Below are 24,987 nucleotides of genomic sequence, written 5' to 3' on the forward strand. Positions count from 1 at the left end.
CACTGCACGCCAGCCTGAGCAACAGAGCAAGACCCTGTCTCAAAAACAAACAGCGACAAAGCCACTGTGATGTCTGCTCTCACCATACACCACTGAACTGGAAAAAGCTTCCACATAGCTCTGACTGGAGAAGGGCTCCCACAAACGTATTCATGGAAATACATCTAAGTGGAGAAAATCCCAAATCCAACGAGTCATAGAGGGAATTCACACACCCACGCAAGCCCAGCAGATGGAGAGGCTGATTACTTTTGTTTTTACTGAGGTGCTTTTCTTGTGTATTTGTGGTCATTCCAAATATCTGGGAATTTTATATTGATCTTCTTAACGTATACCTCAATATTCCTTATTTTAACGCTCTTTTTCTATTTTCTATTTTCTTGCATTAAAAACAAAAGAGATTTGCCTTTTCTTTCTTCATCTTTTTCTAATACTTTGGAAGTTATGTTTGATCTCTCTTTTTTCCTATCCTATACTTAACAAAGTTACCATTAAAATCTGAACCTGGGCTGGGCGCTCACGCCTGTAATCCCAGCACTTTGGGAGGCCGAGGTGGGTGGATCACCCGAGGTCAGGAGTTTGAGACCAGCCTGGGCAACATGGTGAAACACCATCTCTTATAAAAATAAAAATAAAAAAAAAATTAGCTAAGTGTGGTGGCAGGCACCTGTAATATCAGCTACTCAGGAGGCTGAGGCAAGAGAATTTCTAGAACTTGGGAAGTGGAGGTTGCAGTGAGCTGAGATTGCACCACTGCACTCCAGCCTGGGCAACAGATCAAGATTCCACCTCACACACACACAAAAAAAATCTGAATGCGCTTCCTGACAAACACAGAACATGAATCCCCACCTTGGATACTCTGGTCCTGATACCTGGGCTATGCTGCCCACCGTTTCAGACCTGCCTTTCTCCAACCTCACAATTTGGGCATTGTTGTTTATTTATTTATTTATTTATTTATTTTTTATTTTTTATTTTTTTTGAGACGGAGTCTCTCTCCGTCGCCCAGGCTGGAGTGCAGTGCCCGGATCTCAGCTCACTGCAAGCTCCGCTTCCCGGGTTCATGCCATTCTCCTGCCTCAGCTTCCCGAGTAGCTGGGACTACAGGTGCCCACCACCACGCCCAGCTAATTTTTTGTATTTTTTTTTGTTGTTGTTGTTGTATTTTTTTTTTTTTTTTTTTTTGAGGCGGAGTCTTCACTCTGTCGCCCAGGCTGGAGTGCAGTGGCACCATCTCGGCTCACTGCAAGCTCCGCCTCCCGGGTTCGCGCCATTCTCCTGCCTCAGCCTCCGGAGTAGCTGGGACTACAGGTGCCCGCCACCGCGCCCGGCTAATTTTTTGTATTTTAGTAGAGACGGGGTTTCACCGTGTTAGCCAGGATGGTCTCGATCTGCTGACCTCGTGATCCGCCCGCCTCGGCCTCCCAAAGTGCAGGGATTACAGGCGTGAGCCACTGCGCCCGGCCTGTTGTTGTATTTTTAATAGAGACAGGGTTTCACCATGTTAGCCAGGATGGTCTTGATCTCCTGACCTCGTGATCCGCCTGCCTCGGCCTCCCAAAGTGCTGGGATTACAGATGTGAGCCACCGCGCCCGGCCTGTTTATTTATTTATTTATTTATTTATTTTCTTTTTTTGAGACAGAGTCTCACTCTGTCACCCAAGGTGGAGTGCAGTGGTGCAATCTCAGCTCACTGCAACCTCCACCTCCCAGGTTCAAGTGATTCTCCTGCCTCTGCCTCCCGAGTCGCTGGGATCATAGGTGCCCCCACCATGCCAGGCTAATTTTCATATTTTTAATAGAGATGGGGTTTCACTGTGTTGACCAGGCTGGTCTTGAACTCCTGACCTCAGGTGATCCACCTGCCTCGGCCTCCCAAAGTACTGGGATTAGAGGCGTGAGCCACCACACCCGGCCAGGCATAGTTTTTATTTTACATAGGGTTTAGATTCATCCACCTCCTAATTTCTTTGGCTACTATTCTTTCTTGAAAATTAAACCCTACTTTTATAATTTTTGTTCTTACTGAAACACATCCTTAAAAAATATTTAAGTGAAGATCTACGGGCAGTAAAAGCTCTCATTTTTTTGGAGTGCACCACTTTTTATTTCATTTGCACTCTTGAACGACACAGAGTGCTAGGTTGGCCATTTTCCAGCACATTGAGGACCTTCCACCGTCTCCCACCACTGCTGCCTGCCATGAGAAATCTGCTGTCGGCCTCACTGCTGACCATCTAGCGTGGTTCTCCAGCTTTCCTCTCTGGGGATTTGAGGACCTCCTCATCTTTTTTTGAGACAGAGTCTCACTGTCACCCAGGCTGGAGTGCAGTGATGCAATCTTGGCTCACTGCAACCTCCACCACTCATGTTCAAACGATTTTCCTGCCTCAGCTGCCCAAGTAGCTGGGATTAGACACGTGCCACCAGGCTCAGCTAATTTTTGTATTTTTAGTAGAGACAGGTTTTCACCATGTTGGCCAGGCTGGTCTCAAACTCCTGACCTCAAGCGATCCTCCTGCCTCAGCTTCCCAGAGTGCTGGGATTAGAGGCGTGAGCCACTGTGCCAGGCTCCTCCTTGTCTCTGATGGTCTGTGATGCCCCAGGGCCTGCCTAGGTGTGGATTTCTGTGCATTTGCCCTGCTTGGTGTACATGGGCTCCCTGTAACTGCAGAATCGTACCTTCCTCAGTTCAGGAGGTCCTCAGGCATCCTCTCTTCCTACGCGGCTTCTCCTGTTCTCTCCTTTGGGGGCGGGGGCCAAAGCCCTATTTTATGAAGCTTCTCATTCTGTCCTTACATCTTTTCAGTCCTATTTCACATTTTTCATCTCCTTTGTGGTCAATGGATGATTTCTTCACATTGATGTCTGGTGTACCCATTCTTCTCTCATTAACTGTGTCTAATCTGATACAAAATCCATCTGTAAGTTTTTGCTTTAAAATATCTACAGTTTTCATTGATAGCAGTTCTACTTGGTTCTTTTTCAAGTCGGGGCACTTTGGGTGGTCTTTGGTCTACATCTGCTGTTTACATTGTCATTCTCGATTATGAACTCCTATTTAATTTTTCTTAATCTGTGGGATTCTTCAGGCCTAAATGAGAGACTTTCCCCAGAGTGTACTTTTGTTTGCCTCTGCTGAGACCCATGGTGTTAACCTAGCTTGTCTCATGCCCTCGCTCAAGAGTCCTGGTTTAGCTTCAGCTCCCTCTGTTACAGCTGCCCAAGGGTTAGGCTCCTCAAAGGCAGTGCTGACGTTCCATTTTCGCACACACACCCTGTTTTTTGCTAAAGGGATTTGGTGGAAGGGTGGAGCTAAGAGGTTTTTCTTTCCTTACTGTGAGCCCAGAAATGCATTAAAAAGCCAGTTTCATCCAGGATTTAGCTGTTTTGTAGTATTTTAGCTTCAGAATATTGCTAGAAAGTAAGAGTCTGTAATTTAGTTTTCATTAGTTAATATTTGCCCTTTTTGTATGTATTCATCTTATCCAGTTATACTTATGAATAACTCATTTGTATATTTTATATTATAGCATTTCCAATTCTTCCTTCCCACAAAAAAAGCAGCCTTTTATTTAAAAAAACAAACAAAAAAAAATCAGGAACTGAAGCTATAACACATTTGTTTTTATTTTTATTTTTTATTATTTCTTTTTTTGAGACAGGGTCTCGCTCCGTTGCCCAGGCTGGAGTGCAGTGGCGCAGTCTCGGCTCACTGCAAGCTCCTCCTCGTGGGTTCACGCCATTCTCCTGCCTCAGCCTCCCGAGTAGCTGGGACCACAGGCACCTGCTACCATGCCTGGCTAGTTTTTTGTATTTTTAGTAGAGACGGGGTTTCACCATGTTAGCCAGGATGGTCTCGATCTCCTGAACTCATGATCCACCCACCTCGGCCTCCCAAAGTGCTGGGATTACAGGCTTGAGCCACCGCGCCCGGCCAGTATAACACATGTAAGACAAGCTGGTCTAAAGACTCCACTAGTCTTTCTGCAGACGGTGGAATGTCCTAGGCATAGAAAGTTAGCTGACATAGGCCGGGCGCGGAGGCTCATGCCTGTAATCCTAGCACTTTGGGAGGCCGAGGTGGGTGGATCATGAGGTCAGGAGATCGAGACCATCCTGACTAACATGGTGAAACCCCATCTCTACTAAAAATACAAAAAAAATTAGCCGGGCGTGGTGGCAGGTGCCTGTAGTCCCACCTACTCAGGCGGCTGAGGCAGGAGAATGGCATGAACCCAGGAGGCGGAGCTTGTAGTGAGCTGAGATCGCACCACTGCACTTCAGCCTGGGTGACAGAGCGAGACTCCATCTCAAAAAAAAAAAAAAAAGTTAGCTGACATAAACAGCCTTTTCAGCAGTGCTACCGGCTCCAGAATTGGAAGGAGATCGTGGAGACAGGGTTACAGGCCTACCATTTCCCATATGAGACAAAGTGTGTATGTGCTCACTGTTTCCCATAGAAACAAAGTGTATCTGGGACCCAGGGTTTCCCATATGAGACAAAGTGTTTACAGCTGGGCTCACCGTTTCCCATATGAAACAAAGTGTACAGGCACTCATGCAAAAACATGGAAACAGCATGAGAGTGTGAAATAAAACGTAAGAATCCCCTCCTTTCCCCACTCCCTGGATATCAGCACCACGCAGTTTTCTCGGGCATCCTTCTGAGATTTTTCTTTTTTTCTTTTTAAGACAGAGCCCTGCTCTGTTGCCCAGGCTGGTGTGATCTCGGCTCACTGCAACCTCTACCTCCCAGGTTCAAGCAGTTCTCCTGCCTCAGCCTCTCGAGTAGCTGGGATTACAGGCATGTGCCACCATGCTCAGCTAATTTTAAAAAATTAATTAATTAATTAATTATTATTATTTTTTGAGACAGAGTCTCGCTCTGTCGCCCAGGCTGGAGTGCAATGGCATGATCTCGGCTCACTGCAAGCGCCGCTTCCCGGGTTCACGCCATTCTTCTGCCTCAGCCTCCCGAGTAGCTGGGACTACAGGCACCCACCACCGTGCCTGACTCATTTTTTTTTTTTATTTTTAGTACAGATGGGGTTTCACCATGTTAGCCAGGATGGTCTCGAGCTCCTGACCTTGTGATACACCATCTCAGCCTCTCAAAGTGCTGGGATTAATTTTTTGTATTTTTAGTAGAGATGGGGTTTCACCATGTTGCCCAGGCTGGTCTTGAACTCCTGACCTCAGGAGATCCACCTGCCTCGGCCTCTCAAAGTGCTGGGATTACAGGCATGAGCCACCGTGCCCAGCCCCTTCTGGGATTTTTCTACACATGTACACACCACACACACAGTGTCCTTTCTTAAGAAACAAAATGAATCATAGCATACTATGGACTTTGTTGTATACTTTCTTTTTCACTTAAAACTGTACGTGTAAGATGAAGGCTCTCCATGATGGCCGCAGAGGGTCCCTGTATGGGTGCGGCATAATTAGTCTCCAGTGACAGGTGCTTAGGTTGCTGCCAGTTTTGTACTAATATAAAAATAATACAATAATGAGGATACCTGTGATAAAATGAGAACACCTGTCCCGTTGCACACTTTTGCACATGTCTCTGTAGGTTGCATGTCTGTGGAATTGCTGAGTTGAAGATTGCAACCACTTAAACTGTTGACAGCCACTGCCAAACCACCCTCCAGAGATGTGGCTGTTCACATCCCCACCACACCCGGCGTGAGCAGTTACCCGTCCACGGTGGGTGTTGTCACCAAGCCTCTGAGTCTCTGTCCACGTGACAGGTAAAGACTGGTTTCTCTATGTATAAATACACACACACCCACAGAAGCACATACGGACAGACACACAGCTACACATGTGTTTGATGTGCAGGGAGGTAGGACGCCTTTTCTTTCAGGGATGCATGCTGAAATACACTTCAGCATGCCCCGGTGTTGGTGCAGTGTGAGCAGGACACACGAGGGGCCGTGTAGGGAGCTGTTGGAGCTTGGTAATGGGTGAACAGAACTCAACTCTCTCTTTACTTTTGTTTGTTTAAAGATTCCCATATGCTCTGGTAAACCGTGGGAAGCTGCCATTGCTGTGGGTCAGAATGGTCAGACTGGCACATCACACAGCTCAAGCTAAGGAAAAGAGGTGGCCTTTCTACAGCCTGCCAGCCAGATGGCCTCAGCGCCTCCCGCAGAGCCCTCACTTCTGGCCTGAGAGCCCACGACTGCCCCGTCCATGGTCCCGCGCCGCCCCTACGGGAGCCCCAGGTGGCGGGGACTGGCCCAGCAGACACTCACGGCTCCAGAGCGAGTAGGCGAGGCGGCAGTTGAGGCGGCGGTAGAGCTGCTTGCTGACCGGCCAGAGCGCCAGCGTGCACAGCTGGACGAAGTTGATGACCAGACCGCTCACCACGAAGACGAAGCCAACCAGCAGGTGCAGCACGAACTGGGTCTTCAGGAAGGCCAGCAGGCCCATGGCGCTGCTCAGGAGCGGGTGCACGGCCCCTCGCTGAGGACAGCCGTCCTGCAAAGACAGGGACAGGGACAGCGTCAGGGTGGCCACGCCTACACCCCCACGGGAACACCGGGGTACTGCTCACTGCACACCCTTCACATGCCTCACGCTCAAACACACATGCTGCACAGCACACTGCAAACCCCACACACCACACAACACAGCATACCACAAACCACACACACACCACACACCACAGCGCACCACAAACCACACACACACCACACACCACAGCGCACCGCAAACCACACACACCACACACAGCGCACCGCAAACCACACACACACCACACACCACAGCGCACCGTAAACCACACACACCGCACTGCAAACCCCACACACCACACCGCGAACCCCACACACACCACACACCACAGCGCACCGTAAACCACACACACCGCACTGCAAACCCCACACACCACACCGCGAACCCCACACACACCACACACCACAGTGCACCGCAAACCACACACACACACACCACATACCACAGCGCACCCAAACCCCACACACACCACACAACACAGGACACCGCAAACCCCACACACACCACACACCACAGCGCATCGCAAACCACATACACACCACAGCGCACCGCAAACCACACACACCGCACTGCAAACCCCACACACACCGCAAACCACACACACACCACACACCACAGCGCACCGCAAACCACACACACCACACACCACAGCGCACCACAAACCACACACACGCCACACACCACAGCGCACCAGAAACCCCACACACACCACACACCACACTGCAAACCACACACACACCACACACCACACTGCAAACCCCACACACAACACACACACTGCAAACCCCACACACACCACAAACCACACACCCACTGCAAACCACACACACACCACACACCACAGCGCACTGCAAACCACACATACCACACACCACACTGCAAAACCCACACACAACACACACACCTCAAACCCCACACACCACACTGCCAACCACACACCTACTGCAATCCACACACAAACCACACACAAAAACGCACCGCAAACCACACACACACACCACATACCACAGCGCACCCAAACCCCACACACAAAACACAACACAGGACACCGCAAACCCCACACACACCACATACCACAGCGCACCGCAAACCACACACACCACACACCACAGCACACCACAAATCCCACACACCACACCACAAACCACACACGCCACACACCACAGCACACTGTAAACCCCACACACCACACATCACACCGCAAACCCCACACACAACACACACACCGCAAACCCCACACACCACACACCACACCGCAAACCACACCACACCACAAACCACACACATGCCACACACCACACACATGCCACACACAGCACACCACAAACCCCACATACACCACAAACCACACTGCACCACAAACCCCACACACACCACACACCACACCACAAACCCCACATACACCACACACCGCAAACATGCCACACACACCACACACACACTATATATACCACACCACACCATAAACCACATACACCACAAACCACACACACGCCACAAACACAGCACACTGCAAACCACACACATGCCACACACACACACTTTGTACCACACACCACACACTGCAACACATCCCCCCACCCCAAGCACACTCATATGCACCACAGTCTCACACAACACACACCACAGGCATAAACATGCCACGCTCACACACACACACTCTTCCATGCAAACCAGAAAGAAAAACGAAAAGACTAGAAGAAATATACCCAAATATTGAGAGTGATTAACTCAAGGTGAAGGCACCATAATTTTTATTTGATTTAGTATCTCATTTAAAAGATCCAAATTGCACAATAAATCTCTGCAAACAGAGCCAGGAGGCCTCACGAACCCCTCAGTGTGGGAATCAATGCTTTTCACTCCCACGCTCGTGTGCGTATTTTAAGCTTGAAAGATTTCTGTTCTGGTTTCCCGCACAAAAGGAGCGACTCCCCAGGGGCTCCACGGGCTCCCCCTTTCCTTCTACGCAAGTCTCAGTTTCAGCGGGGAAGCTGGCAGACCCCCACTCTCAGCAGCACTGCTACTGAGCGGCCTTGTGACCCCCATGTGGAAGAGGAAACCCGCGACCCCCGCGTGGAGGGGGAACCCGCGGCCCCCGGGTGGAGGGGGAAACCCGTGACCCCCGCGTGGATGGGGAAACCGGCGACCCCCGTGTGGAGGGGGAAACCGGCGACCCCCGCGTGAAGGGGGAACCTGCGGCCCCCGGGTGGAGGGGGAACCCGCGGCGCCCCCGTGGAGGGGGGAAACTGTAGCCCCCGGGTGGAGGGGGGAACCTGTAGCCCGCGGGTGGAGGGGGGAACCTGTAGCCCCCGGGTGGAGGGGGGAACCTGTAGCCCACGGGTGGAGGGGGGAACCTGTAGCCCACGGGTGGAGGGGAAACCCTGGCAGTCAGGCTGGCAGTGCTGCCAGCCCCTGGCTTGGCCCTCTGGAAGGGCACCAAGTGCACTCCCATGGCCGGCACAGGGGCAGGCTCTGGAGTGGTGCCAGCTGGCCCTCTACATTCCCAGGGCGGCCCCTGTTCCACGCCGCCGGCTGCCCCCACTGCGGCCATTCTTACACCCAGAGCAAGGCTCTCCATGGACGCCCACCCCAACCTCCTGGGAAACCCACTGTCCCGACTCCATGGAGCGCCCTCCATGGAGACCCCCGCCCTCCGCCTCTCAGGGATTTGCGGACACTGCCTGAACGGCACTCAGGGGCCACCGATGCCAGTGTCGCTCCCACCACCCTTGGACGTTCTCAATCTGGAGCATTAAAAGTCACCTCTCCCGGACACTGGGCCCTTGGCTCCCCAGACACCGTGGGGACAAGAGCTCTGGTCGTGGTTTAGAAATGGGCCCGAAACAGTTCCGCCCCTCCCCACAAAAGGTGGAGGGGTCCTCCTTCCCTTTCTGACTGTGGCCTGGACTTGGTCGCTGCATCTGATGAACAGCCTTGCAGAAATGTGCTATGTGATTGTCAAGGCTGGGTCACAGAAAGGGCGGCTTCTGCCTGGCTCTGCTCCCAGGATGGCCACATCACAAGGACGTGTGAGCGGCAGGTCCTGCCTGTGTGGAAGGGGCTGACCTCATGCCCCTGAGGGGGCCGCCCGGGAGGCAGGCCCTCTGGCCCTGGTCAAACCTTCAGATGAGCCCAGCCCTGGCATCAGCTCACCTGCAACCCCAGGGCACCCAGCTAAGTCGCTTCTGAATTGCTGACTCCACGAACTGTGGGGTGGAGGAGTTCTACTGTTTTATGCCACCACACTGTGGGCTCGTTCATCAAAGCGGCAACAGGAAATTATTACGCCACAGAGAAAGGACAGAAAAGATAAGGGGGCAACAAAAACACTTTTTAGGGGCTTAACTTGTTCCACGGTCTGCGTCGAACACCGCTCACGCATTCCCAGACTCAGACAACCCCAGCGGGACGCCATCACTGCCCCAGTTGACAGGTGAGCAAACAGAAGCACAGAGAGGCTTAGTGCATCATATGAGGCCACACAGGGAGTCAGTAGTAGAGCCAGTGCCAGTCCAGGCAGCAAGGCTCAGAAGTCAGTGCTCACCCAGACACACTGCAGCCCCCCAGGGTAGGCAGGGGCCCCTTAGAGCAGAGCCTCAGACACGTGGGACGGACCAGGCTTGCTGTCTCAGAACGCCTTTCTTGAGCTAGAGATGATGTATTCAACCAGACCTTGGGTTTCACAGGGTGGGGGCCGCCCTGCAGTCCATCACCTGCCCCACCTGGCACACAGCAGAGCCCCAGGAGACCAGGTAGTTCTCACCCAGGGGCACACATCACTCCACACTGGCCCAGAAGAACCGGGGTCCCGAGAAGCCCGCTTGAGGGCCAGCACATCAGCTGTGATGCTCTAAGAAGCAGATGCCCGGGCTCCACAGCAGACCTGCGCTGATTCCATTGCTAGGGCGCAAAGTAGAAGAATCTGACTTTTCTTTTTTTTTTTTTTTTGAGACAGATTCTCACACTGTTGCCCAGGTTAGAGTGCTGTGGCGCCATCTCGGCTCACTGCCGCCTCCTGGGTTCAGGCAATTCTCGTGCCTCAGCCTCCCGAGTGGCTGGGACCACAGGTATGCACCGCCATGTCCAGCAAATTTTTGTATATTTAGTAGAGACGAGGTTTTGCCATGTTGGCCAAGCTGGTCTCAAACTCCTGACCTGAGGTGATCCGCCCAACTTGACCTCCCAAAGCACTGGGATTACAGGCGTGAGCCACCACGCCCAGTCACGAAGTTTATTTTTAAAAATCAGATTCTCAGCCGGGTGCGGTGGCTCACACCTGTAATCCCAGCACTTTGGGAGGCTGAGGCAGGCGGATCACTCGAGGTCAGGACTTGGAGACCAGCATGGCCAACACGGTGAAACCCCCTCTCTACTAAACATACAAAAATTCGCCAGGTGTGATGGTGGGTGCCTGTAATCCCACCTACTCAGGAGTCTGAGGCAGGAAAATCGCTTGGACCTGGGAGGTGGAGGTTGCAGTGAGCTGAGATCACACCACTGCACTCCAGCCTGGGTGACAAGAGTGAAACTCCGTCTCAAAAAAAGAGAACTTCGCCCAGGGACAATTCACACAGGACTCAGACGGGCTTGCTACTCCGCGCACAGCGTGATGGGTGTTGACAAGCTGAGCCACCTGTGACCCCACCACACTGCAACAGGGAACATTTCCATCCACGTCCTTCCCCACCCAGCACTACAACACGGATCAGCTTTCCACCTCTATCAGTTAATTTACCTTTTCTAGAGGTTCACAAACACAGAATCCCACGGCATCTGGCCCAGCCGGTCCAGCGCAGTGCTTCTGAGACGGCCCGGGACAGCACCCAGGGGCGCATCCGTGGCTGCCGAGTGACCTCCAAGGCATGGACGTGCCACGGTGATATGCTCCCTGCTGACAGGCAGCCAGCACCCAGCCTTTGGGGGCCAGACAGAGCCATGACACACATGCATGTCCCAGCCTCTGCGTGGATGCAGCTTCCCCTCGAGAATCCACTTTATCAACCATCCTCGGTGTCACAAAGCGGCCAGTCCCTGGTCCATCACCTGAACCTCTGGGCTAGAAAGTCTACACAGACTCCCTGGAGAGCCCACGCCTGCCCTCTGGCACACGTTTCTCCTGGCCCAGGTGCCACACAGCACTCACTGCCCCCGGAACTCTGGCGTCTCGGGTCCAGCTCCACTCACGGAAGTCTGCAGCAGGAAGTCTCAAAAAGGGTGAATGGAGCCGGCCAAGGCCACATCAGAGGGGCTGGCTTCAGCCCAGGAGCCCAATTCTAGCAGCAAGTCCACCACCCTGCTCTGTGGCCCATGGTCACACCTGGGACAGTGTCCCCCAGCGGTCTGCATGGCCCACAGCTTTCTGACGTGCTCCCTCGCTGACAGCCACCTGGCTGGATCATCAACCTCTACCTCCTGGAGGTCCTAGATACGGAGTCAAAACACATGTCTTCATCACTTACTGTGGACCAGGCTCCATTCCAAGAAACACCTGCTGTTCACCTGCTTAATTCCAGCCAGCAGAACTCAGGGGGCTCTCCCGCCTGCCTGCCCCAGCAAGAATGCCCAGCACAGTTTCCCTGGGCCATCGCCCCATGTCTGTCCAGCCAGCAGTGTAGTCGCACTCACAGACCTCTCAGGTACCCTATTCCGCCTCCCCGCACGCAGCCCACCTGGACCTCCTTGATAAACGTGACTGCGCAAACCTCCAATGGCAGTGGGCAGAGGCCGCCTCCCTCCCTGCAGAAGGGTGATGGTGAGGAAGGTGCCCTGCTCGGCCACACGGGTCCCCGTCTCCAGCTTCAAGGTCCTTCGGGCTGGCAGAGCAGGAGAGCATTGGGAGGGGCCTGGACGCAGTGGCCCCCAAAAGCTCGTGAGCCCATTAAGGTGATTTTTAGAAAATTATATATCCCCAGGCAATGTGAAGTTGACATCTAGATTTTTTAAATTTATTTATTTATAGAGACAGGATATCGCTCCGTCACCTAGGCTGTAGTGAGGGCAGTGATGCCATCATGACTCATGCAGCCTTGATCTCCTAGGTTCAAGTGATCCTCCAGCCTCAGCCTCCCAGAGCACTGGGATTACAGGCATGAGCCACTGCACCTGGACAACTTCTACTTTTTTTTTTTTTTTTTTTTTGAGACGGAGTCTCGCTCTGCCGCCTGGGCTGGAGTGCAGTGGCCAGATCTCAGCTCACTGCAAGCTCCGCCTCCCGGGTTCACGCCATTCTCCTGCCTCAGCCTCCGGAGTAGCTGGGACTACAGGTGCCGCCACCTCGCCCGGCTAGTTTTTTGTATTTTTAGTAGAGACGGGGTTTCACCGTGTTAGCCAGGATGGTCTCGATCTCCTGACCTCGTGATCCGCCCGTCTCGGCCTCCCAAAGTGCTAGGATTACAGGCGTGAGCCACCGCGCCCAGCCAACTTCTACATTTTTAAGCCCAAGTTTAAATATGCAAGGGGTGTAAAGTCTGGCATATTGTAGATTTTGACTTCGTAAAGCGTAGCTTTTTTCTTTCTCTCCAATGTAGCTAGTAGAACCTAAACGCCATCATGATTTCACAGCCACCACTGGCACCGATTTTCAAACCCCACAAAAAAAGCTCTTCTGAACAGCTGGCTTCATTCCATTTGCTCCTGGAATCTGCATTCCCACTGCCCTTCTTCCACGGGGTTTTATCATTGTGGAATATATATATATATATTTATTTTTTTTTTTTTTTTTTTTTTTTGAGACGGAGTCTCGCTGTGTCTCCCAGGCTGGAGTGCAGTGGCGTGATCTCGGCTCACTGCAAGCTCCGCCTCCCGGGTTCACGCCATTCTCCCGCCTCAGCCTCCCAAGTAGCTGAGACTACAGGCGCCCGCCACCACGCCCGGCTAGTTTTTTGTATTTTTAGTAGAGATGGGGTTTCACCATGTTAGCCAGGATAGTCTCGATCTCCTGACCTCGTGATCCACCCGCCTCGGCCTCCCAAAGTGCTGGGATTACAGGCTTGAGCCACCGCGCCCGGCCCATTGTGGAATATATTAAAAGTCTCTTTTGCTTGACATTAGGGTTGAAAGTCTTTTATCGATCACCCTAAACTAATATTCTGCAATGAAATATGTATGAACATCTAAATTCACTTGCATATTTCTTACGCACAGGCTTTAAGCTAAAAAGGTCTCCCGGGCTACGTCACGACACTTCCTCCCATGTCCGTCCACATCGCCTACGAATCAGGACAGCCTGCTTACTAGGACACCATCAGCACACCCAAGAAACCAACGCCGACAGAACACTGCCAAACATCCCCGTCCCTGTTCCCATTTCACCAACTGTCCCCAGACGACCTTCCTAGCTTTGGGGACGCAGGGCCCCGAGGGGACACACATACATTTGGATGGCGTGTCTCTCTGCCCCCTTTCCCCGAGACACTCCCCGCCTATTCTGGCCTGACGGTGTTGAAGAGGCTGAGGCAGCTCTCTGCAGCGTGCCCCACACCCTGCATTTGTCCGTTTCCTCATAATTAACTCAGATTCAACATTTCTGGTCAAGAATGCACGGCAGAGCCACTGGGTGCTTCCTGCCACATCCCATCGGAGGCACATAAAGCTACTTGGCAAGCGACGCGGAACCTCCTCTCACTTGGTGATGGTGGCACCACTGACACCCTGACTGCAGCAGGCAGCCCGGGCAGGCCCCCAGCACCCCAGGGCCCTTGGAGAACGCCTGGGAGAGAAGAACCACACAGGGTGGGACCTCCAGGGGCCCGTGGACCTCTGGGGCTCCATCTGATTTCTGGGGTTGGATGCCTTAGCCGGGAGGTGGGACAGTGGGCCTCTCCAGTCCCCATGGCACTTTCCACGGCTGCTCAGACACCACCAAGATGCCGAGGACACTGAGCTGCTTCTGAGTCCCTTCATTAAACAACAGGTTTGGGTCGCCCGGAAGCCTGGCGTCAGCGCATCTCAGTCCTGGGGTGTGATGGCTGCTTCTTGGGTTTCGTCATGGCCCCCGCACAAGCTACCAGGGTCTGCACCTTCTTAGATCAGGGGAGCAAAGGTGAGGGACGAGGCCGCCTCTGTCTGGGCAGGGGCAGAACACTGCTTGCCAATCAGAGCCCAGCCCCACACGCCCACACCCAACTCTGTCACCTTTTGTTAGGGTGAACTGGGTTCCTTCCACAAAGGTAACACCCAGGTCCTTGAGATGTGACCTTATTTGGAGAAAGGGCTCTTAAAATGGTAATTAAGTTAAATGATATCATAGGGGAGACTGTGTGCAGTCAGAGCCCAGGTGAGAAGCCTCGGGAGGAATCCTTGACCTCTCCAGGACCTCCAGGACCACAGGACGACCACAGGCCTGCAGCTGCAGCCCAGCCTCTGGTGCCGTCACACAGCCCAAGCGCACTCACAGGCTGCCTCATCCCAGATCCGTAGCTGGAGAGGTACCGGCCCATCCCCGTGTTCCGCCATCCAGCCCACCCCACCCCCAATCCCAGGTCCTTCGCCGCAGCATGTGACCCTCCTCCCGTCGCTGGTCCCTGCGACCCTCTTCCTCCAGAACCGGCCAGGCAGAGGCTCTCACCCACACGCAGTCTCCCCAGGGACCCCCCTTCTTTGCCAAAAACCCCAACCTTTCCGACGACACCTTTTTATGGAATGGAAACTACAGTTCCAAGCCCACCACCTCCACGCCGCTGCCAGGCCCACCAGGCCCCGCCATTTCTTCCTTCTGAACAGAGGAGTCCCTGGTTTTCTCTGCACACATGGGATGGTGACTTCGTTTCTATGAGGGGTCAACACCAGTTCCTCTATCCGTGAGCCTTTCATGCCTCTGCCACCAGCACCGAAATCCCCCAGAGGAGATGGCACTGCCTCCGAAATACAGCACCATCTTCCCAAAATGCCACAGAATGCCCACCCCAACCGGCGTCCTGCTCTGTGCAGGGGCAGGAGCTGGGCAGAGCTGGGGTGGGACCTGCTATCCTTGGGTCCTGGGGTCCAGGGAGAAGGTGTCGCTACTAACAACTATTCTGGGATCAGCAGACGCTCCCAAACCCTGGAAGCCTCCCTTTGCCCTGCCCGAGCCACCCTTCCGAAAGAAAGGCTAGCTCTCAGCAGACAGCAGTTGGTGGAGGAGAAAGACATTTCAGGATGCCAAAAGTACATCATTTCTGATGCTCTAGACGGGAGTTTTGAATTGTGGGATAAAGATAACTTTTTAGTTCCATATGGATTTCAGTGATCCAAATCCAAGTCCATAATGGCAAACTGAGAAACGGCTGTCAGCTCCCTCCTTCCCCCCTTCTCCTTCTCTGTCCCACCCACCCTGCACCTAAGTGCTCTGGTGTAGTGGGCCGAGCAGACCTGGCCCCTGGGAGGTGGTGGCATGGGAGGGCCTTGTGTGCCGGCTGCACAGGAGGGGACCGCAGTGAGCCCTGGCTCTCAGCGTGCTGGGGAAAGCTCCGCTGTATTGTCAGGAGACGCTGGAGGAGAAAGTCCACCATCAGGAACAGTAGAGACACGGCGATATCTCAAAGGGTCTTCATTTAGGTGGCAATGCTTACTATTCAGAACACTGCCAAGAACCCGGAAATAAACCAGACACACTTTCTGAGCAGCCAGCCTAGGTGTCCCATAAGGAAAGAGACTTCACTCACGGTGGACTTTTCGGGCCCCGCATTGGGTCCTCCTTCCTCCCACTTTAAATGCAGCGTGGACAAGTGTGACGGGCTGGTTTCCTGGCCCACGGCTCATTGGAAGTGTGGGCTGGGGAATGGGGATGAGGGGCTTGCAGAAGGCAGTCATGCTGCTGACAGCACCACCTGGGGCAGAAACGAGCCCAGGACGTGAGGCCCCTTGGAGGCCACTGAGCACCGGGGGCATGGTTGTAGGCTCTCAACGACATCACGTGTGAGGGCACAATGCGGCCACCGTGGCCCGCATTGACCTCGCTGGAATGCTGAGAGACAGCGGTGTCATAGTCACCACATTATCTGAGAAGTCTGGTGAGCAGCAAAGGTACTACTAAGCATTCAAGTAAAATTTTAGATGAAATAAACACAATCCTATTTTGAGGTTTAAAGGGCAAACTTCAGTTCTTGGGTAAATTCACTTAGAGAGACCACCTTATCTTTTCATAAGCCTGAAAAATATGAAATCGTTGCCAGCCTAACCTCATCAGCATTTGGAATTAGCAGGATCCTAAAAGTCTGGTAGGAAAAGGTGAAACTGTCAGTCTGTGCAGACAATTGTGTGGCCTCAATACCCAGGAGAATCCAAATCCATTGCAACAGGAACAAGAGTTGATAGTGATGCTGATGGGAATAACGTACAACATGCAGATTGCAGTGGCCTCTAAATCAGTCAGAAGAGACCAAGATGATCACAGAGTTTATCTCTTGCTCCCTTAATGGTTCCAGGTCACTGGTGGCTCTGTCCCACGTGGTCATCTGGGCCCAGGCTCTGGGGGCTCCACCACCTTCATTCAACACACGGCTTCCGAGACTGCCTGGCTGGTGCCTTTCAGGCAGGCGGGAGAGGAGGGAACTGGAAGTTTAGGGGCGGGGCTGCCTTCTACAGCAAGTGGGATGCAAGTTCGCAGCCCGGTGCAAGTGCTTACAGCTTGGGAGGACACGGATATATCATCTCCTTGTGTGTTCAGGAGCCAAGGAGAGGGACCCAGCAGACCACACCTCCACAGGAACACACAAAAGCAGGAGGTATCTTGAAGGAGAGTGCAGATCGCAAAAACAAAGAAAAAATACCTAAACACAAGCTTCAGAGGAAATAAAGCCTCTATGAGGAACACAGAACATCTTGAAAGATACAAAAGCAGAGCTGAACACATGGAAAAACCCCATGTGACCAGGCTGCAACCATCCCTTCCCTGCACACATGCCCTTGGCAACGTGCAGCTCTTCCTGTCAAGACACAGAGTCTACTCCCCACCCTTCTGAACCCAGGCTGGCTTCAGAGCTCACCCCATCAATAGTGGTACGAGTGGTGTCACAGGATTTCCAAGCCAGTCTTTAGAGCCTTGCCACTCCCTTAGACCCTTGTGGCCATCAGAGGTGGTGGCTTAGGCCAGCCTGCCAGAAGGTGGGCCCACATGGAGCAGAAATGAACCAGAAATTGACCATTCCACCTGAGGTTCTCCAGGCAGCATTAGCTGACGGCAGCTACTCCAGTGACCCCAGGGGTAACCAGCAGAAGAACCACGTTGCTGAGCCCAACCCAAATTGCTGACCCACAGAATTGAGGGCCCCCCACATGGCGGTTGTTTCAAATTGATACATTTTGAGGTGGTTTGTTAGATAGTAATACATAAATGATAAATTTAAATATATAATTGAATCCTAATTAAAATAGCAAAAGCTTCCCCTCAGCCCCAGAACTAGACACGCTGATTCTGTAGTTCATATGGAAAACTAAACAGGAAAGAAAAGCCAAGAAAATCATGAAAAAGAACAAGAAAATAGCCTTAAAATGTATTACAACATCTAGAAAGCCTCAATAATTAAAATAGCACAGTAATGGCTTATCAGCAGACATGCAGACCAACAACTGAGACTAAAGAGTCGATGCTCCACTGACTAGGAGCAGCTGTCTAGAGCACCTTGGCACCTGGAGCAGGGTGTGGATCTGCAGCCACTGTTTGGGGACTTGGATCCCATGTGCACTAAGCACTGACTACAGGTTAGTCAACAACACACATCTCACATGATCCATTCCATTTCTATTGTATTTATATTTCTACTGTATTTAGATACTGATAAAATAAATAAAATACAAAATTAACTTAAAACCACTGCTAGATTCATGAGAATCTTTTAGCATTGCCTATTTTCTCAACCAATGGATTTAAAGGCACAATTATATGACATACTTAAAACCACTCCTCCAATTCTGGATAACAGAACCCTGCCTTTTGCAACATGCAAATCACTGTGGGTCACCTACCTGCCACCACCCCCTTTGCTGGTAACAGAACCTCCTGCTATTATGGCAGTGCACACACTTGAATATGGGAGGGAAGCCCAGCCCCAGATCGAAGCCATAAAGGTAATCCCATCCCCTCTTTGAGCAAGTGATCCAGGGATGGGATGGGCATGTGCCCTGGGTCCAGCCAGGGAGAAGTCTGCAGGGGTTTTAAGGGAGGCTTTTGCTTTCCTAAGACAATAAACAAATACCTCTGGTCATCCCCTTTGTTGTTCTTCCCTCCCTCAGTAAGGAGATGGCGTCTGAAGGTACAGGAGCCACTATGGGAGCGTGAAGCCCATAGGCGTGAGGACAGAAGACCAACGCTGTTGGTAGAAGGTGGAAGGTCCCAGGTCCCCTTAGGGTCTGGGGAGCAGCTGAGGTCACACCAGCAGCTGCCCTCTTCAAGAGGTGGGGAGGACAAGAGGTAACAGTGTTTAAATCACTATCTCTGTTACCTTTGGCCAAAAACACACCTTACATCATCGACAGCTATGACTCTTACTCACGTGGGCCTGGCATAGAACACAGATGCTTGATCAATGCTTTCTTTTTTTTTTTTTTTGAGACGGAGTCTTGCTCTGTCACCCAGGCTGGAGTGCAGTGGCCGGATCTCAGCTCACTGCAAGCTCCGCCTCCCGGGTTCACGCCATTCTCCTGCCTCAGCCTCCCGAGTAGCTGGGACTACAGGTGCCCGCCACCTCGCCCGGCTAGTTTTTTGTATTTTTTAGTAGAGACGGGGTTTCACCGTGTTAGCCGGGATCGTCTCTCGATCTCCTGACCTCGTGATCCGCCCATCTCGGCCTCCCAGAGTGCTGGGATTACAGGCTTGAGCCACCGCGCCCGGCCGATCAATGCTTTCTAAGTGAATGGCTCATATTCAACATACATACATTTGTGAGAAACAGCCAGCACAGGCCAGGCACAGTGGCTGACGCCTGTAATCCCAGCACTTTGGGAGGCCAAGGCGGGCAGATCACTCGAGGTCAGGAGCTTGAGACCAGCCTGGCCAACAGGGTGAAATCCCATCTCTACTAAAAACACAAAAAATTAGCCAGGTGTGGTAGCAGGCGCCTATAATCCCAGCCACGCGGGAGGCTGAGGCAAGAGAATTGCTTGAACCCGGGAGGTGGTTTTTGTTGAAACTCCGTCTCAAAAAAAAACACAAAGCAACAGCAGCATATGGCTTCTTAGTCCACACGCGTTACGTGCCACCTCCGTTTAAAGTTCCTGAGAGAACAATGGCACCCCTGAAAGACAGTCCATGCAGCACTTCAGCAAACAGTGTCGTCTCAGAATCAAGGCCCCGACAGACGCTGGATGGGCCCGAGGTGGACGTGACTCTGGACTCAGTGAAGAGGAAACTGCGATGTTTCCAGCAGGCAGAGGCCAAACAGAAGCTCCGCCTGGCAGCCCTGGTAGGTCTCTCTTATGAGACCCACACAGTCGCACGTTCTCCTGGCTGTAGCTCTGGGCTGGATCAGCAGCCCTAGACCCCCAGGCCACTTCCGAAGAGGGCGAGAAGCTCCCCCCCAGGTACTGTCTCACCGGGAATGGGAACTAAAGACCAGGGTCCTAGAGTTATTTCCCCGAGTCGTGCTTGCCACTGCATCACTGCCAGTGTAAACTGCAAACCCTGGCAGGAAGAGGGCAGGGAGGAGGGTGGAGCTGGGCAGGATGAGGGGAGGATGGGGGTGCCGGTGGCCCGGGGTGGGAAGGCTGCTGGCTAAGGACCTCCAGCCTCCCACCCTGCCATCACTTACCCCAGCTCTCTGAGCCCCAGAATTTGTCTCCTCTGGGGTGCTGTGACGGTCTCACTGGCCTGAGAGTGGTGATGTTGGTGGGAGGTGGAGGGATGTGGAAAGCTCCCAGGGCCTGATGACTACACAATAGACTTGTGACAAGTCTGCGGGCCTGCAGGGCACAGCAGGCGCTTCCCACATCAGGGCACGGCCATGCGCCAGGGCAGAAGAGCATTTTCCAAGGGTAGGGGCAGATTTGTGGGGACCACACTCCAAAACACACACACACACCCATGTACACACACACACGCACATGCACGCACACATAAAACAGTCACAACTAAGTTGACCTGGACATAATTTTCTTACAATGAACTATGCATTATAATAACAACTTTTACTCTATAGAAACAGACGGACATTTGCTGCATACTTGCTCATTAAACTGGTCATCAATGTCTCATGCACTTTTTTTTTTAAGACTGAGTCTTGCTCTGTCCCCAGGCTGGAGTGCAGTGGCGTGATCTCAGCTCACTGCAACCTCTGCCTCCTGGATTCAAGTGATTCTCCTGCCTCAGCCTCCCGAGTAGCTGGGATTACAGGCGCAGGCTACCACTCCTGGCTAACTTTTGTATCTTTAGTAGAGAAGGGTTTTTGCCATGTTGGCCAGGCTGGTCTCAAACTCCTGACCTCAGGTGACCCACCCACCTCAGCCTCCCAAAGTGCTGGGATTATAGGTGTGAGCCACCGCGCCCGGCCTCATGCACTTTTCATTATATTTTGTAATTTACCAAGCTTTGTAGGAGGTGAAATTCTGGTTTCTGCTGGGGATGTAGCGAGCTTGTCACTCCCACTCTCACAAGAATAAAGCCAGACAGGCCGGGCGCGGTGGCTCAAGCCTGTAATCCCAGCACTTTGGGAGGCCGAGACGGGCGGATCACGAGGTCAGGAGATCGAGACCATCCTGGCTAACACGGTGAAACCCCGTCTCTACTAAACATACAAAAAACTAGCCGGGCGAGGTGGCGGGCGCCTGTAGTCCCAGCTACTCGGGAGGCTGAGGCAGGAGAATGGCGTAAACCCGGGAGGCGGAGCTTGCAGTGAGCAGAGATCCGGCCACCGCACTCCAGCCTGGGTGACAGAGCGAGACTCCGTCTCAAAAAAAAAAAAAAAAAAAAAGAATAAAGCCAGACAAACCGTAAGTTCTCGACTTTGCTTCATCCCATCAGAGACCTGAGGTTGCAGGACAGCCAACTGGAAGCTGGGGAGAGACGGGGCCTGCAGGCGGATGGGACTGAGCTGGGGAGAGACGGGGCCTGCAGGCGGATGGGACTGAGCTGGGGAGAGACGGGGCCTGCAGGCGGATGGGGCTGAGCTGGGGAGAGACGGGGCCTGCAGGCGGATGGGACTGAGCTGGGGAGAGACGGGGCCTGCAGGGGGATGGGACTGAGCTGGGGAGAGACGGGGCCTGCAGGGGGATGGGACTGAGCTGGGGAGAGACGGGGCCTGCAGGGGGATGGGACTGAGCTGGGGAGAGACGGGGCCTGCAGGGGGATGGGACTGAGCTGGGGAGAGACGGGGCCTGCAGGCGGATGGGACTGAGCTGGGGAGAGACGGGGCCTGCAGGCGGATGGGACTGAGCTGGGGAGAGACGGGGCCTGCAGGCGGATGGGACTGAGCTGGGGAGAGACGGGGCCTGCAGGCGGATGGGACTGAGCTGGGGAGAGACGGGGCCTGCAGGCGGATGGGACTGAGCTGGGGAGAGACGGGGCCTGCAGGCGGATGGGACTGAGCTGGGGAGAGACGGGGCCTGCAGGCGGATGGGACTGAGCTGGGGAGAGACGGGGCCTGCAGGCGGATGGGACTGAGCTGGGGAGAGACGGGGCCTGCAGGCGGATGGGATGGAGCCTTTCTGTCCCTGAGGCAGTCACGGGGCACGGTTGGTGAGAGAAGCTCGGCTGGAACCCCTGAGTCCCGGTGGAGGCTGAGTGTATCTGGGGAGAGCAGGGAGTCCTGCGGGGACGAGGTGGAGGGCCCACCCTCCTGCTGGCTTCTCCTCGTGACCCCCGTCCAGCCCCTACCAGGTGCCCACAGGGATGCCTGGGGATGAGCCCTGACAAAGCCTTGCCTCTGTGCAAACCTGAGATGATGTAGGCATTCCACAAGGTTTTAAACAAAGAGTGTATGGACCTTAAAGGTGTACTCGTTATTTACAGATTCAAATGCCACATTGGTCATTCAACAGGCACCCTGAGCCACAGATTTGAAAAAATGCATTGATTCAAGATGGAATAAACTGAGTATGATTCAGAACAGCCACCTTGGCCTGCACAGCGCAAGAGCTGCGGAGTGTCACCTCACAGGGCCAGCGGCGACCCGAGACACGGGTGCCTGGAAGGGGGCTCTCTTCGGGTACGGGGCTCAGAAAGGCCAGACCTGTCCTGAGCCACAGAACCAGGGTTCCCTGCACCTCGGCCGTCGTCTATCATTACGGCGCCCTGTCCGGATATAAACTCAGAAAATCTCAGCGGCACAAACATTTTGAAGTAAAAGATAGTTTCTAAACCATTACTCAGACCAATAAAACGTGAAGTGAAATGAAATGTGTAATGAAGACAGTCTCCAGTGCACAGAGTTCAGCCGAATTTTCTTTAGGGTGACAGCTGTCAGGTGTGCGATGGGCTGTGGGTCTCCCCTGGAATCGTACACAGAACCCCCAAGCCCGGTAGCTGAGGTGCGACCCCAGGGACGACCCCAGCACCCCGTAGGCCAAACCGCAGGCTTTTTACTTCCTGTCACCATAGTCCCCAGACTGGAAAACAGAGCTGGCTGGACGTGCACATACGCAAACCGCCACCCGCAGGGCCACCCACGCTGCCCCACCTTATCACAGGTGCTGTTAAAACTTGCGCTAGCCCAGCAGATGCCTCCAAACTGTGGCTGCGGCTCTGCCTGCCCTCTGGGCTTCTGAGAAAGGGCCTGATTTGGCGTCAATCCCAGTGGTGGACCCTGAGAGACCCTTGCCTGCCGGAGCTGAGTCAGTGACGATGCCTCCAGGCGGGCTGGGGAGGGGAGCCCTTGAGGGCATGTGGACGCACCTGGACGCCTCCTGCATTCACTGTTCTAGAGGTAAGAGGTGATTCATGGAAAAGCGCTGACACTGCACATCTGAGCTTTTCCTCATTTCCTGGCACGGTGTACTGACCTCCTCCTGGGCTTCCTCTTTTCTTCTGCTTTCCCCAAATCCCCAGAAAGCTTAGATGAAACCCAAGTTTTGTTCTGGAATTTGTCACTAATAATCCCACTGCACAGAGGCCGAGTGCAGCCGTCCCCCTGCCTGCCTCCTGGCACATCCGTCTCCTGTCTGAGGAACAAGCCTGGTTTTCTGTGCTTTTCTGGGGAACAAGCCTCCATCTTTCTCGCCTGTCAATCAGTGCCACTAGGAGGAGGGACGGCCTTGCCGGCTGCCCGGATCTGCCCGCGCCTACTCCCGCGGCCTCCTCTCCAGGAAAGAGGGCCCTAGAGTCCACAGGCAGCGCCCGGGGACAGCAAGGCCAGTGCCCGCAGGCAGGAATGTACAGGCCACGCTGTTACCTTCCCTCTCTCTCTCTGCTCCAGATTCCAGGCAACCGGGGCCCAGGGGGAGGGACGTGTGGCCCCTGCCCAGCCGCAATGCAGGGCCAGCCCGGGAACCACTCTGCAGCCTCCTGGAGCCTGAAATAGCCATCGCTCCAGAGCGGCAAGGGCCGGGGCCTCCACTCAGCCTGCATTTCCGAGGGGGGAGGCTGTGACATTCGGAGCAGATTCTGCCACGTGGGTGAAATGCTGGGGCCCTGGCACACGTGATGCTGTGGCTCGTTTTCATACTTGACCCGAGAGGGAGGTGTGGCTCCTTAGAGAGGCAGCGCCTGAAGTGGATGCTGCTGTCCTCAGGGCACCCAGGAGAACGCCCGGCTCCGCCAGGACCCCTGCTTCCTGAGGCAGCCTCACAGAACCCTCCTGAAGCTGCCACCACTGGGCCCAGGCACTCGCCCCTCCACTCCAGGTGAAAGACGCACGTGGCGGGAAAGTGGTTCAGGCAGTGGAACGCTCCCTCCCTGTCTCCCTCTCACCCTGATCTTAAACACGGCACAGGCTTCTGGCCTTGCTGTAAACGCGCCGGCCTCTCCTGATGTGGCAATAAGCTGCCTCTACTGCTATCGCCCATCCTGCACCAACAGCACGAGGCCTGCCCCACCCCAACTCCAACCTCCTGGGGTGCAGCTGCAGCCCCCTTCCTCCAGGATGCAGGCGGTGGCAGCTGAGGCCTGGCAGGACGGGCGCAGGGAACCAAGGCGCCCCAGCAGACTTTCAGCGTGGCCTGGAGGCAGAAGTGGCGGAAAGCCGAAGCCGAACGTGAAACTTGCTGACACCTGAGGACTGGCTTTCTCTTGAGGGTTCTGGGAAATTGGGCCCCAGGAGGGTGGGGACTGCCTGCACACCACTGTGTGTGCAGGGCTTAGCCAGTGCCTGGTATACAGTAGGCGATCAATAAAATCCTATAGGAGGGCAGGAGGGAGGAAGGAGGTTTCTGGTTTACAAGTAGAAAATGATGTCCCGGCCGGGTGCAGTGGCTCACGCCTGTAATCCCAGCACTTCAGGAGGCTGAGGTGGGCAAATCACGAGGTCAGGAGATTGAGACTATCCTGGCCAACACAGTGAAACCCTGTTTCTATTAAAAATAATGTTGTCTATTAAAAATACAAAAAATTA

The 24,987-nt window shown here is 53.7% G+C and overlaps 1 protein-coding gene across 14 annotated transcripts in view; it reads right to left on the reverse strand.

Annotated features, from left to right (window-relative positions):
* AGPAT3 (1-acylglycerol-3-phosphate O-acyltransferase 3) overlaps positions 1-24,987 on the reverse strand; it is a 124,968-nt gene that overhangs the window by 23,919 nt on the left and 76,062 nt on the right. For 13 of the 14 annotated variants that reach the window (XM_077995622.1, XM_015132785.3, XM_077995619.1 and 10 more), the window contains one exon: positions 6,268-6,493. In XM_077995622.1, coding sequence (XP_077851748.1) covers positions 6,268-6,445 — 178 coding nt within the window. In that variant the 5' untranslated portion in view covers positions 6,446-6,493. The remainder of the gene's footprint in view (positions 1-6,267; positions 6,494-24,987) is intronic. The other variant, XM_077995629.1, reaches the window with a different exon arrangement.

The sequence above is a fragment of the Macaca mulatta genome, chromosome 3 (genome assembly GCF_049350105.2).
Source record: "Macaca mulatta isolate MMU2019108-1 chromosome 3, T2T-MMU8v2.0, whole genome shotgun sequence".
Taxonomy (NCBI): Eukaryota; Metazoa; Chordata; class Mammalia; order Primates; family Cercopithecidae; genus Macaca; species Macaca mulatta.